At 36.5% G+C, this 15,601-nt stretch overlaps 1 protein-coding gene across 1 annotated transcript; it reads right to left on the reverse strand.

The window, feature by feature from the left end:
- Window positions 1-1,638: 1,638 nt before the first annotated feature.
- On the reverse strand, window positions 1,639-15,182 carry Phlpp (PH domain leucine-rich repeat protein phosphatase). The gene is made up of 2 exons (XM_075294143.1): window positions 15,032-15,182; window positions 1,639-4,935 (listed from the first exon to the last, which is right to left on the reverse strand). Exons 1-2 carry the CDS (start codon window positions 15,150-15,152, stop codon window positions 2,342-2,344), a joined length of 2,715 nt encoding a protein of 904 aa, XP_075150258.1. The 5' UTR covers window positions 15,153-15,182; the 3' UTR covers window positions 1,639-2,341.
- Window positions 15,183-15,601: the final 419 nt, after the last annotated feature.

Genomic DNA, 15,601 nt, shown 5'->3' on the forward strand with positions numbered 1-15,601 from the left:
TTAAATTTCGGGCAAATTGGATAAAAACTACGATTTCTATAAGCCCAAGACCCCAAATCGGGAGGTAGGTTTATATGGGGACTATATCAAAACCTGGACCGATATAGTCCATCTTCGAACTTGACCTGCCTGCAGACAAAAGACAGAAAAGAGTTTGTGCAAAATTTCAGCATGATTGCTTCATTATTGAAGACTGTAGCGTGATTACAACAGACAGACGGACATCGTTATATCGTCTTAGAATTTCTCCCTGATCAAGAATATATATACTTTATATAGTCGGAAATCGATATTTCGATGCGTTACAAACGGAATGACAAACTTATTATACCCCCGTCACCATTCTATGGTGGTGGGTATAACAAGTGAGTAAAGTAGAAAGTCGGGCGGGGCCAACTATATCATACCCTCAACCACCCCTACTGAATTAGTAAACATAAGAATTTGTGGGGTATCATTGGTATAGGTTTTGGAGAATATAAAGAAGGGTACATGTTTATGGGTGTCTTGTCACAATCTGAGCAGAAATGTCTAATATTAGGAGCTATAGTTTATTATGGGTAATAAATCCAAATTTCTGCAAATAGGGCAATAGGTTTAACAGATTCCACAGTGTGGCGCAGGGTATAAAGATGATATACAGTGGGAGTAAAGATGTTTCAATGTGTAAGAGGAAAATTCCTAGATGTTTTCTCCATAAGGAGTTAGCATAAAGGGCCCAAAATTGAGTTATATATCCCAGCCAGATCTAAACTAAAGGCTGTGAAAAGGTTGATTCGCCTGAACCGAAACATGTACAGTCTAGACGTGTATAGATTTGTATCTGGCGTTTTCTTTTCAATGACTCTATTAATCACGTTCCTTAATCTAAATTTGTGCATAAAGCTCGATTAATAATTGTAAAATTAGATAAAATGCATTTGGACGTTAATTGCCTGTTTCGGTATCAGGCGAACACGAGAAATAAGAAATAAAATGTTGGCAAATTTTTCTAAAAAAAAAATTTTGACAAAATTTTCCATAGAATTAAAATTTTGTGAAAATTTTCTATAAAAATAAAATTTTGTGAAAATTTTCTATAGAAATAAAATTTTGAGAAAATTTTCTATACACACAAAGACAATTTCATTGAAAGTCAGCCAACGAAAAATGTTTATTGATATAACGAAACATTTGCATTAATACAAAGAAAATATTCATTAATAGTACGAAACGTTACGTTGATTGGGAGAAATTTCGTTGTATTAACGAATTTGTTTCATTGGCTGACTTTTAACGACACATTTCGTTAACATAACAAAATTTTTTTATTAGTGTAGAAATAAAATTTTGGGAAAATTTTTTATACAAATAAAATTTTGACAAACATTTCAAATTCAAGGGATATATATGCACCTAAACAATTGTCGGTAACAAGAGGGATCATAATATATAATATTGCAAATGTTGAAATAATAATGAAACATAATTTCTTCCAAAAAAATTTTCATACAAACCACAAAAATTTGAGCAAAAATTCCAAATTAAGATATTTTTTAAATTTGGTAGATTTTTGGTAACATTTGTTTCAAATATTGGTAGATTATTTTAGGCACGAGTGCTAACCGTGCAGCCAGCCCGCTAACAAAACAAAGTATATCTTTCCTTTAATATTTTATTTTTACATACACATATAGTCGAATTGTATTTACATAATATTTTTAGTATATAATATAAGAAATAAATCTAAATTTTCAAAAATACTTAATACATTAAGTCAATTAATAATCGAATAATGTGTGTGTATATACAAACCATGATAAACTATTAAAGGTGGTGTCTTACAATCAGCTGACTTCAGATGATTGGCAAAATATACAACAATAGGGTTGCCAAACATTAAAATTTTGTATGACAATCTTTGAGTTTTCTTTTAAGTAAGTGTAAACAGTGAAACGAAGCAGTGAACAAATACAATTGCCATTGCCGACATAAATTCTCTCTTTCCTCGTCTTTTGTATTCATATTAAAGAACATGCCTGGTGGGTAGTTAAAAAACGGATTCAACTCTATCGAATTTTCTTCCAATTAATTATACTGGATTTTGATTTAACAAAATACCGATGTACGTCACGGTATTCCGTCGCATATTTTAGGCTTCCCATAAGATATATACGTACCGCCTATCGCTCTGGTTGAGTTTACACACCAAGGTCGATACTATATTCGGTTTTCGAAATGTACATGTTCATATTCCCTTAGCCATCGAGACGCCGCCGTTGGCTAAAATTTAGTTTCAGCCCCGCCGTCAAGAATATGTCGCCTCTGATCACAAAATTTATACTATAACCTAGAGAAAACATTACAACTCTGTAGTGGCCACACCCCAATATTTCCGCATACGATTCTCATGCTCATTAAAATCATCATCGTCATCCTCATCCAAATATGTTCGCTCTTGGGTAACGGCAAAATCGTATTCCAGATTATATGGCATAAGACGTTGTAGCGAACCAAAATAGGCAGCATTCGGACCACCACCCAACTTCGAATAGCCAATTCCAGAGGTTAAAGAATCACGACTTTTCGAATCCGAGAAAAAATTATAACCAGCCCCAAAGGATCGAGCACTACCAAAATGCTTAGATAGAAAAGACACCTGTTGTTGTTGTTGTTGCGATACCGCGCCATTGGCCGGCGTATGATGATTGCCAATGTTGCTTTTCTTAACTTCGGAATACAAAAGCTGGGGAGAACTGGTGGATATAAATTTGGGGGTGCTATGTTTCAATAAATTCGATTTGTAATCATAACGCTCAGGTGTTCGATTCAAAGATTTTCTTTCGGCATTGCGATTTTTGGTAAACGACTTGGAGATCGTATTCAATTCTTTGTCGAAAAGTAATTGGGTATTCTGTTCAAGCATATATTCCCAACATTTAAATTGTTCTTCCGAGAGAGCAGAATCGGTTTCATCCAACATTTCCATTTCGGTGGTTTCCTCCAAAACTCGAGCATGGGCCAAAATATAATCATTGTCTCCAATGTCGGCCAGCGATTTACTATTATGACTCACACTGAGAGCTTGATCACTTTGTCCACTGGGCGATGAACGATCACTGCCACCACGAGCTGTTATGGCTGATAATTGACGACCTGCTGTAAAACGGTGACGACAATTCAGATTTCGATCACAACAAGCTCGCTTACAGACATTTGGTAACAGGGCGGAATTCACAGATGTGGCTGCCAAAGTTTGGGGTTTCCTGCGTACCGTTTGTTTCAGCTCTTTTATGAGATGATCCACATCGGTTCCGATATTCTTAAAACGGATCACTATAACACTCAAATTTTCCGTACAACCAAAACTTTGGGCCAAATCTTGCAGACGTTTGGCGGCCAAGACAACATTGTCATCTTTGCGTATCTCACGAGATATACGATCGATATCCAATACCGAACGTATGCCAGGATTACATATCACCAGATATTCATCATCATTACCCAAAATCCATTCAGCCAATGTGGGATCTGTCAAGTTCATGGAAGAGTTCAAGAATTGCTGATGCGACGTTGTGGTCTTCGCTATTAATTCCACATTTGTGGTACGTCGTATTAAATAGGCCCCTATATCACCAATACCGGCCACTCTTAAGATATATCTCTTGGTTTTCTGTGGCCTAACCATATCCTTGGATCTAGAGCTCTCGCGACAGATATGACAAAGCATGGAGGCCAATGGAGGCTTCTCACCAACCTTCTGCTGGGCACTTAAAAGGGTGTACTTCATATAATCGCCTATATTCTCTTTCACTGTTCTCTCCTGTTGCAAAAGTTTCGGAATCATTTGGGCCATTTTGGAGACATGCGTCGCATGATTTGTGGCACTTATGAACATTCCAAATAAAGCCTCCTCATTGCGATATTTACTTTCACGCAATTGTATAACCAATAATTTACGAGACTTCCCAGGCGTCTCAGAGAAACCCAATAGCCAGGGTGGCTTATGCGAGGTATTACCATGGGTTAGAGCATCCTTTGGGTCGGCTGTCTTTTTCGTAGGTAAATTAATGCGATTCTTTCCTGAAACATCTACGAGGCTCCATTTTCGCTGACTTCGACAAACAGTGACCTGATATTCATCCAGCTGTAATTGCAGATTGCAAGACAAATCGAAATATTTGAGATTTTGTGGAACCAAACTCATCAAATCCAAATGATCCAAATGATTATGGGCCAGGTCCAGAACTCTGAGTGATGACAATTTACTTAGACCCGGGGTGAAGAGCAAAAGATTTGAGTGGACCCTTAACACCTGTAGACTTTTAAGTTCGCACACACTTTCTGGTAACTGCTGCAGTAAATTTCCTGACAACATTAACTCCTCCAATTTGTCCAATTTCTCTAGACTTCCATCGGCTATAGCCGATATTTTATTATAGGCTGCATACAACACACGAAGATTTTTGGCCCATTTCAATACTTCAAAAATGCGATCGTCCAAATTATTACTTGTCACCATCAGACATTCCAGCACAAATTCCACTTCTCCTCCCCCATCCATAGGGTCGCGGTCTTGAACGGGTGGCAATATTTGCAATTTATTGCACGATAAATTCAGTGATTTCAACGATCCTTTTGTTATGGCAAACAGATTGTCGGTAAGCAATTGTAACTCATTACTTTGCAATTGCAATGTTTCCAAAAGTCTAAAGCGTTCCGGTAATCGTTCAATGATCCTTAAATTGTTGTACGATAAATTGAGATCACGTATCCGATTTGTTTTGCTGGTCAATATGAAATCGGTAACTTTTTGCAATTGATTGTGTGAAGCATTGAGACTTTCCAGCATTTCACATTCGTTCAACCATTTTGGTAATTCGGTAAAGTAATTCTTGGATATGTTCACATGATAGAGTTTCTGGGGAATCGGTGAAATCTGTATTAGATGGAGACCTTCAAAGATATGGAAAAGAGAGTTATATGAGTTTTTTTTATTCATTTTCTTACTAAATAGTTTGAGGCAACAGAGAAGGCATTTTGAGGCAACAGAGAAGGCATTTATTCCAAAATAGGAAAACAGACATATACACAGAAAAAATGTCACCAAAATATTTCCAATTAAAAAGTTAATTGAAGCTGAAAAGTTTTCCAATTATAACAAGTATATACGGCCGTAAGTTCGGCCAGGCCGAATCTTATGTACCCTCCACCATGGATTGCGTAGAAACTTCTACGAAAGACTGTCATCCACAATCGAATTACTTGGGTTGTGGTATCTTAAAACTTCTTAACAACGTTTTCTAAATTGTGAGTTAGTCCATGGTTGTTGGATACCATATACTAACATCACGTACCAAATTTCAACCGAATGGGAAGAATTTTGCTCTTCCAAGGGGCTCTGGAGGTCAAATCTGGAGATCGGTTTATATGGGGCCCATTAGCGTAGCTAGCCAATTTTCCTAGGGGGGGGCTATAGCCCCCCTAGCTAAAAATTTATATTTCATTTATTTATATTTCAATTAATGTTTTATTTCATAAAAATGAATAAAAAAAATTAGACATCAAAATAACTCGAAAATTAATTTATAATAAAGCAAGTAAAAGTGGTTCCACACATTTCCCAGCAAAAAAATTTGGAAGTTCTTCCAAAGACACAACTTTAAAAGCACTTCCAGAAGATGTACTCCCAATGATGTTCTTTATTTTAACTACTCAGGAAGTTATTTAAATTCAATTTTTATACCCTCCATCATAGGATGGGGGTATATTAACTTTGTCATTCCGTTTGTAACACATCGAAATATTGCTCTAAGACCCCATAAAGTATATATATTCTGGGTCGTGGTGAAATTCTGAGTCGATCTAAGCATGTCCGTCCGTCCGTCCGTCCGTCCGTCTGTTGAAATCACGCTAACTTCCGAACGAAACAAGCTATCGACTTGAAACTTGGCACAAGTAGTTGTTATCGATGTAGGTCGGATGGTATTGAAAATGGGCCATATCGGTCCACTTTTACGTATAGCCCCCATATAAAGGGACCCTCAGATTTGACTTGTGGAGCCTCTAACAGAAGCATATTTCATCCGATCCGGCTGAAATTTGGTACATGGTGTTGGTATATGGTATCTAACAACCATGCAAAAATTGGTCCATATCGGTCCTTAATTATATATAGCCCCCATATAAACCGATCCCCAGATTTGGCTTGTGGAACCTCTAAGAGAAGTATATTTCATCCGATCCGGCTGAAATTTGGTACATGGTGTTGGTATATGGTCTCTAACAATCGTGCAAAAATTGGTCCACATCGGTCCATAATTATATATAGCCCCCATATAAACCGATCCCCAGATTTGGCTTGCGGAGCCTCTAAGAGAAGCAAATTTCATCCGATCCGGTTGAAATTTGGTACATGATGTTGGTATATGGTCTCTAACAACCATGCAAAAATTGGTCCATATCGGTCCTTAATTACATATAGCCCCCATATAAACCGATCCCCAGATTTGGCGTGTGGAGCCTCTAAGAGAAGCATATTTCATCCGATCCGGCTGAAATTTGGTACATGGTGTTAGTATATGGTCTCTAACAATCATGCAAAAATTGGTCCACATCGGTCCATAATTATATATAGCGCACATATAAACCGATCCCCAGATTTGGGTTGCGGAGCCTCTAAGAGAAGCAAATTTCATCCGATCCGGCTGAAATTTGGTACATGGTATTGGTATATGGTCTCTAGCAACCGTGCAAAAATTGGTCCATATCGGTCCATAATTATATATGCCCCCATATAAAACGTTCTCCAGATTTGACCTCCGGAGCCTCTTGGAGGAGCAAAATTCATCCGATCCGGTTCAAATTAGGAACGTGGTGTTAGTATATGGTCGCTAACAACCATATACTAGAGAAAATTTTGTTAAAATATAAATTTATAATAAAATTTTCATCATTGTCAAATTTTTATTTCTATAGAAAATTTTGTTCAAATTTTATTTGGTTCATAATCATGGTTGCCACTCGAGCCAAAAATAATCTACCAAGATTTTATTTCTATAGAAAATTTTGTCAAAAGTCTATTTCTATAGAAAATTTTGTTAAAATTTTATTTCTGTAGACATTTTTGTCAAAATTTTCTTTCTATAGAAAATTTTGTGAAAATTTTATTTCTATAGAAAATTTTGTTTTTTTGATTTTTTGATTTAATATATACCACGTATGGACTTAGATACAATTTAGAAGATGGTGTTAGGATGTTTTAAGATACCTTGCCATCGGCAAGCGTTAACGCAACTTAAGTAATTCGATTGTGGGTGGCAGTGTTTAGAAGAAGTATCTACGCAATCCATGATGGAGGGTACATAAGCTTCGGCCTGGCCGAACTTACGGCCGTATATATTTGTTTATAACTTGGTTTTTTCTTACTTTTAATGGGAAATTTTAACTTTTTTGTTTCAAATACCTTAAAAACGAAGTAAGAATTCATAAAATGGTACAAATAAAAAAATTCTAAATATAATCTGAAAAACTTGTGAATTTTTGAAAATATTTGAGGTCAAATGTTTCCGACAAGCATGAGAATCCATTAAAAATTATAAAAATTATTTATTTGACAAAATATAACAGAATTTTTTAATTTACATTCAAAACATTGAATTCGGATCACACCTAAAGAAGTGATGCAAATTCAGTGCAACGGCTGCTGAAATGGAGGACTTCCGTCCTATGACAAGCCCATGTTAAATTCATCGCTTCTTCGCCAATTTTGCACCACTTCCGGATCCAAAAAGATCATTTTCATTACTTTTTTGGCTGGGCTTGTTTATTTTTTATAAAAATGGAAAATCGTAAATAGGTTTTCAAATTCTGGGGGGGGCTAAAATTTTTCTGGGGGGTCTAAGCCCCCTCCCCAGAGGCCTTCCTACGCTTATGATGGGGCCTATATATAATTATGGACCGATATCGACCAGTTTTTGCATGGTAGTTTGAGGCCATATATTAACACCACGTACCAAATTTCAGCCGGATCGGATGAAATTTGCTTCTCTTAGCGGCCTCGCAAGCCAAATCGGGGGATCGGTTTATATGGGGGCTATATGTAATTATGCGCCGATGTGTACCAATTTTTGCATGGTTGTTGGAGACTATATACTAACTCAATGTACCAAATTTCAGCCGGATCGGATGAAATTTGCTTCTCTTAGAGGCCTCGCAAGCCAAATCGGGGGATCGGTTTATATGGGGGCTATATATAATTATGGACCGATGTGGACCAATTTTTGCATGGTTGTTAGAGACCATATACTAACTCAATGTACCAAATTTCAGCAGGATCGGATGAAATTTGCTTCTCTTAAAGGCCTCGCAAGCCAAATCGGGGGATCGGTTTATATGGGGGCTATATATAATTATGGACCGATGTGGACCAATTTTTGCATGTTTATTAGAGATCATATATTAACACCACGTACCAAATTTCAGCCGGATCGGATGAAATTTGCTTCTCTTAGCGGCCTCGCAAGCCAAATCGGGGGATCGGTTTATATGGGCGCTATATATAATTATGCGCCGATGTGTACCAATTTTTGCATGGTTGTTGGAGACTATATACTAACACCATGTACGAAATTTCAGCCGGATCGGATGAAATTTGCTTCTCTTAGAGGCCTCGCAAGCCAAATTTGGGGGTCCGTTTATATGGGGGCTATACGTAAAAGTGGACCGATATGGCCCATTTGCAATACCATCCGACCTACATCAATAACAACTACTTGTGCCAAGTTTCAAGTCGATAGCTTGTTTCGTTCGGAAGTTAGCGTAATTCAACAGACGGACGGACGGACATGCTCAGATCGAATCAGAATTTCAGCACGACCCAGAATATATATATTTTATGGGGTCTTAGAGCAATATTTCGATGTGTTACAAACGGAATGACAAAGTTAATATACCCCCCATCCTATGGTGGAGGGGTCTTAGAGCAATATTTCGATGTGTTACAAACGGAATGACAAAGTTAATATACCCCCATCCTATGGTGGAGGGTATAAAAACAAGTAAGTAAAGGCTAAAGTCGGGCGGAGCCGACCATATTATACCCTTCACCACTATGTAGACCAACATTTGTGTTACCATCTCAACTACTTCAAATTTGTTGGGAGCTATATAGAGGTTTGCATTTCCAAATACAAATACATACAATGGAGAAAAATTTTTGTACTCCTACAAAATCTCTAGAATTAACATTTTAATCGTCTAACGCCCTGGGATGAAACACAATGTTAGTTATGTTAATATGGGAAATATGAAGCGAGAGAAATTTTTAATGCAATTGTACAAAAGAGCATTTATGATATATCGGGCGATACATATGTATTCGAAATATAAAACAATTTCAGTAATATTTACAATTTATGCTACTCAGCAGTGGCGATTTTACTAGGATATTGGTTAGATCTCGCCAAGATATGTGGGTTGTGATATATTATGTGGCCAAGTCGAGCGACTTGGAGCCTTATTTAAAACTCAACCGTTCTGTGGAAAGTCTTGCATTACAGTGTGTAGGATGTGACTAAAATATGGCGAAATATATGGAGGCTTTATCTAAATCTGAACCAAATTAGATCAAACTTTTGGCACACTTAAATATCATATTAAATATATTCTCTGTGGAAACTATCCAGTCAATTGGAGGAAAATCCCAATGCAAATGGGTTTATAACATGAAACAGTCTACCATATTTCCCCAACTCTGGTGTACATATATATGGGAGCTATATATAATCTGAACCGATTTTGACCAAATTTGACATGCATAGTTAGAATAAAATTCAGCTATCTCTGCAAAATTTCACGTAAATGGGAGTATAAATTTGGCCCCCGTGGTCATATGAGTGTAAATCGGGCAAAAGATATATGGAGCTATATCTAAATCTGAACCGAATTAAACCAAATTAGGCAAGCATATGTCAATTCTACTCCCTGTGCAAAATTTCATTTCATGTAAATCGGAGTAGACTCTGGGTTCTGGCGTCATATAAGTGCATACTGAGCGAAAAATATATATGGGAGCTATACCTAAATCTGAACCGATTTATTCCAAAATTAATAGGGCTCTATTCTGACCCAAAAAAAACATACTTGTGCCAAACACATAAGACTAAGTCAGTTAAAACATGATTGAATTGTATTAAAGGGTGATACGGTCAAAATTTGGTCAATGGAAAACGCGTGTAAATCGGTGAAATCGTTTATTTAAAAAATCAAATTAAATTTCTTTTTCAAGTTCAATTAGTATAAAATTCAGGAAAAATATTCAGTTAGGCTTTCGCTTTTCCAAATCCGAATTGCCGGGCCTCACGCTTGACACCTGCCATCAGATTTTGTACAGCCACCTTGTCCACCTTCTTCGCCGCATAAAGCCAGTTTGCCTTGAACTGCTGCTCGTCCTTAGCAGTTTTTTTAGTCTTCTTTAGGTTTCGCTTGACAATAGCCCAGTATTTCTCAATTGGGCGGAGCTCTGGCGTGTTGGGAGGGTTCTTGTCCTTGGGAACCACCTGCACGTTGTTGGCGGCGTACCACTCCGATTTCCCCCTGATCCAGACTTCCCCAAACACTTTAATTACATTTGTAACGGTTGATTTGGCAACTTTTAGCGATTTTGCCAGCTTTGCGTGCGAGTAGCTCGGATTTTCGCGATGCGCGAGCAAAATTTTGATACGCTGCTCTTTTTGCTTGGACGGCATTTTGACAACTGAAGAGTGAATTCCAAAATCAAAATAGGAGCAACATTCTACACACACACACCTTCAAAATGAGGGGTGTTCAGGTTTTTTAAATGCAAAATTGAAAGAAATACGTCAAGTTTATATTGACCAAATTTTGACCGTATCACCCTTTATGGCGATTTCGATTGGGAAACAAGGTGCAAAATTCTCGAAATTGATTGCTAAATATGAAGGATCCTGTCATAGATTTTTGATCCTGCATCCCTCACATTATTATGAATTAACAATAACTTTGGAATGAAACTATAATTTGGGCGAAAATGCAATGAGGGAAAATGTAGTGTAACACCAAGGCAACATATTTTTTGCGAAACGAAAACGCCCTTAATTTTTAATAAAAATTGATTTATCATTTTTTTTTAATCAAAATAAAAACACAAACTCAATTAAGAAAGTGATTTAAAATTGTTACGTCTTTAATTAAAAACATAACTGATATAATTATTTTTTAATCAAACTAAGAACACACAGTTAGTTAGAAAAAAAATTTTGAGGTTTTTATTGAACAGTTAATTGTTCCAATTAACATCAACATCAATAAAATGTTTAATTGAATCAATTAACAAATTAATTGAAATTTTCAAATTAAAGCAATGAATTTTTTAATCAATATGTTTTTATACTCAATTAAAACTGTGTGATCATTTTCGTGATTGAAGACATTTCAATTAAAAAATTAATTGGCTCAATTAATTTCGTGATTGAATCAGAAAAAATGTTTTTATGTACGGCGGCAGGGACAAATCTTAAATCTCCCTAGAGGAACCAGTGGGGTTTGCTCGATTTTAAAAACCCGAACTATTTTCCCTAATCGAAAATGGGCGAAGAAAACGATAACCATAAATAGCACCAAACAGTCACACGTTGAGGATGGAGAATTTTCTCAAAAATAACTCTTGGATATTCCAAGGCGCAAATGTGACAATTTTGCTATATATAAGCTTATTGACATAGCCACCACGGTGGAAATCGGTCTCATCAGTCAAGATGATTTTTCGCGTACTGAACCGGCAAGAATTTTACTATACCCAACCTAAATGAATTTTAATAATTTCAATTTATTGTTAAAACACGTACATAAAATGGTACGGTACTTTTAGTAACTAACAGGGTAATTTAAACTTGTTTAAAGTTCAAAAATAAATGGTTAAAAAGTGCCGGCTACGAAAATACCGAGTGATTCAATATAACTCATCTTGTTGCTAAACCCTATAGCCTAAGTAAGAGTTTCCATTAGAAAAATACTCTGATGGAATGATGTGGTATTTGTCTACAGGAATTTATCTTCTGTGAAATTACACACATATAACTACCCAGCAAAAAAATTTGGAAGTTCTTCCAAAGGCACAACTTTAAAATCACTTCCAGAATATGGACTCCCAATGATGTTCTTTATTTTAACTACCCAGGAAGTTCTTTTAATTCAATTTTTATGCCCTCCACCATAGGATGGGGGGGTGTATTAACTTTGTCATTCCGTTTGTAACACATCGAAATATTGCTCTAAGACCCCATAAAGTATATATTCTGGGTCGTGGTGAAATTCTGAGTCGATCTAAGCATGTCCGTCCGTCTGTTGAAATCACTTGCTAACGAAACAAGCTATCGACTTGAAACTTGGCACAAGTAGTTGTTATTGATGTAGGTCGGATGGTATTGAAAATGGGCCATATCGGTTCACTTTTACGTATAGCCCCCATATAAACGGATTTGGCTTGCGGAGCCTCTAAGAGAAGCATATTTCATCCGATCTGGCTGAAATTTGGTACATGGTGTTGGTATATGGTATCTAACAACCATGCAAAAATTGGTCCACATCGGTCCATAATTATATATAGCCCCCATATAAACCGATCCCCAGATTTGGCTTGCGGAGCCTCAAAGAGAAGCAAATTTCATCCGATCCGGCTGAAATTTGGTACATGGTGTAAGTATATGGTATCTAAAAACTATGCACAAATTGGTCCACATCGGTCCATAATTATTTATAACCCCCATATAAACCGATCCCCAGATTTTACCTCCGGATTGGTCGAAATCGGTCCATAATTATATATAGCCCCATATAAACCGATCCATTGATTTGACCTCCGGAGCCCCTCGGAAGAGCAAAATTCATCCGATTCGGTTGAAATTTGGTACGTGATATTAGTATATGGTCTCTAACAACCATGCAGGAATTGGGCCATACCGGTCTATAATTATATATAGCCCCCATATAAACCGATCCCCAGATTTTACCTCCGGTGCCTTTTGGAATATATGGCCGTTAACAACTATGCTTAACTAGGCCCATATCGGTCTATAGATATATATAGCACTCAGATAAATCGATTCCCAATCACACAAAAAATGGTCCATACCGGTTCATAATTGTATATAGCACCCATATAAAGCGACCGCCATATTTCAATTCTGGCTATCTAGACTTACCATATATATACCTTTTTATACCCTCCACCACAGGATCGAAATATTGATCTAAGACCCCATAAAGTATATATATTCTGGGTCGTGGTGAAGGTCTGAGTCGATCTGAGCATGTCCGTCCGTCCGTCCGTCCGTCTGTTGAAATCAGCTAACTTCCGAACGAAACAAGCTATCGATTTGAAACTTGACACAAGTAGTTGTTATTGATGTAGGTCAGATGGTATTGCAAATGGGCCATATCAGTCCACTTTTACGTATAGCCCTCATATAAACGGACCCCCAAATTTAGCTTGCGAGGCCTCTAAGAGAAGCAAATTTCATCCGATCCGGCTGAAATTTGGTACATGGTGTTAGTATATGGTCTCTAACAACCATGCAAAAATTGTTTCACATCGGTCCATAATTATATATAGCCCCGATATAAACCGATCCCCAGATTTTACCTCCGGAGCCTCGTGGAAGAGCAAAATTCATCTGATTCAGTTGAAATTTGGTACGTGATGTCAATATATGGCCTCAAACACCCAAGCAAAAATTGGTCGATATCGGTCCATAATTATATATAGCCCCCATATAAACCGATCCCCAGATTTGACCTCCCGAGCCCCTTGGAAGAGCAAAATTCTTCCCATTCGGTTGAAATTTGGTACGTGATGTTAGTATATGTTATCCAACATCTATGCAGGAATTGGTTCCTATCAGTCCATAATTATATATAGCTCCCATATAAACCGATCGCCAGATTTGACCTCCGGTGCCTTTTGGAGAAGCAAAATTCATCCGATCTGGTTGAAATTTGGTACGTGGTGGTAGTATATGATATTTAACAACCATGCCAAAAGTGGTCCATATCAGTCTATAATCATTTATAGCCCCCATATAAACCGATCCCGAGATTTGGTTTTGGAGCCTCTTGGTGGAGTAAATTTCATCCGAGTGAGTTGAAATTTGTGGATGACAGTCTTTCGTAGAAGTTTCTGCGCAATCCATGGTGGAGGGTATATAAGATTCGGCCTGGCCGAACTTACGGCTGTATATACTTGTTTTGTCTAATATATACCACGTATGTACTAACTTACAATTTAGAAGACGATGTTAAGAAGTTTTAAGATACCTTACCATCGGTAAGTATTACCACAACCCAAGTAATTCGATTGTGGATGACAGTCTTTCGTAAAAGTTTCTACGCAATCCATGGTGGAGGGTGCATAAGATTCGGCCTGGCCGAATTTACGGCAGTATATACTTGTTTATAACTTGGTTTTTTTCATACTTTTAATGGATAATTTTAATTTTTTTTGTTTCAAATACGTTAAAAACGGAGTAAGAATTCATAAAATGGTACAAATCATTTTAATTTTGTCGAAAAAAATGCAAAATCTTATCTGAAAAAATTGTGAATTTTTGAAAATATTTGAGGTCAAAGGTTCCCGACAAGCGTTAGAATCCATTAAAAATTATAAAAAATTATTAAAATTATTTATTTGACAAAATATCACAGAATCACACCTAAAGAAGTGATGCAAATGTGTAACGTGTAAAGTGTAACGGCTGTTGAAATGGAGGACTTCCGTCCTATGACAAGCCCATGTTAAATTCATCGCTTCTGCGTCAATTTTGCACCACTTCTTGACATTTTCATTACTTTTTTGGCGACGCTTTTTTGCTGGGTATGATAATATTGCATTAAAAATTGTACCTTTATTTTCAACTTTTACCTTTAATGACCGCCTATTACAAAATTTCACAGTCTCAATGTTCCAATAAATGTTCAAAAGAAGCACATTTAAGAATCATATGCACATCAGTCCAACATAGACTTTCATACTTACAATTCGAATCGGCAACCAATGATGTTAAATTACTGCCATTTATCATAAGTTCCAACAATTTATTATGGCTGCATTTTAAGGTCTCCAATTGTGCTAAAGTACTTAGATCCAAGACTTCCATTTCGTTTTCACTAACCTCCAATTGGGTCAAATACTGAAAGACAGATATACACAACACAATGTGAGTTATGGAGATATTAACAATAAAGAGGGTTAATAGATTGCAAGGGAAATCGCATAGTAGCAGTAATTCATTAGAACCAGATGATGTTCCTAGTGATTGTTCTACAGAATTAGTAAATTTGTATAAAAAAGTCGAGAATCGACTGATAATTTTATAGTGAATTGGTAAGGTTTCTTTAACTTTCTTTTAACCAGAATATTTAGTTTTTTATTTTATTATATATAATACGAATTTTTTGGAAACCAATTTAATGTTTTTATTTAATGTAAAAAAAATATTTAATTTCAGAGTAATCCTAAATGAATTTGAATTTTTTTTTTTTGAAATTTCCCTCAGCGTATAATTTAATAGAGAATTGATAAGTTTTCTTTCAAATTTTTGGCTTT

The sequence above is a fragment of the Haematobia irritans genome, chromosome 2, assembly GCF_050003625.1.
Source record: "Haematobia irritans isolate KBUSLIRL chromosome 2, ASM5000362v1, whole genome shotgun sequence".
Taxonomy (NCBI): Eukaryota; Metazoa; Arthropoda; class Insecta; order Diptera; family Muscidae; genus Haematobia; species Haematobia irritans.

What these genes read in the sequence shown, in the direction of transcription:
- Phlpp (XM_075294143.1), bottom strand. Translation starts at nt 15,152, where the DNA reads ATGGAAGTCTTGGATCTAAGTACTTTAGCACAATTGGAGACCTTAAAA. An exon ending in ATTGGTTGCCGATTCGAATT is followed by an intron (nt 4,936 to 15,031) that starts GTAAGTATGAAA and finishes ATATCTTTGAAG; the next exon opens with GTCTCCATCTAATACAGATT.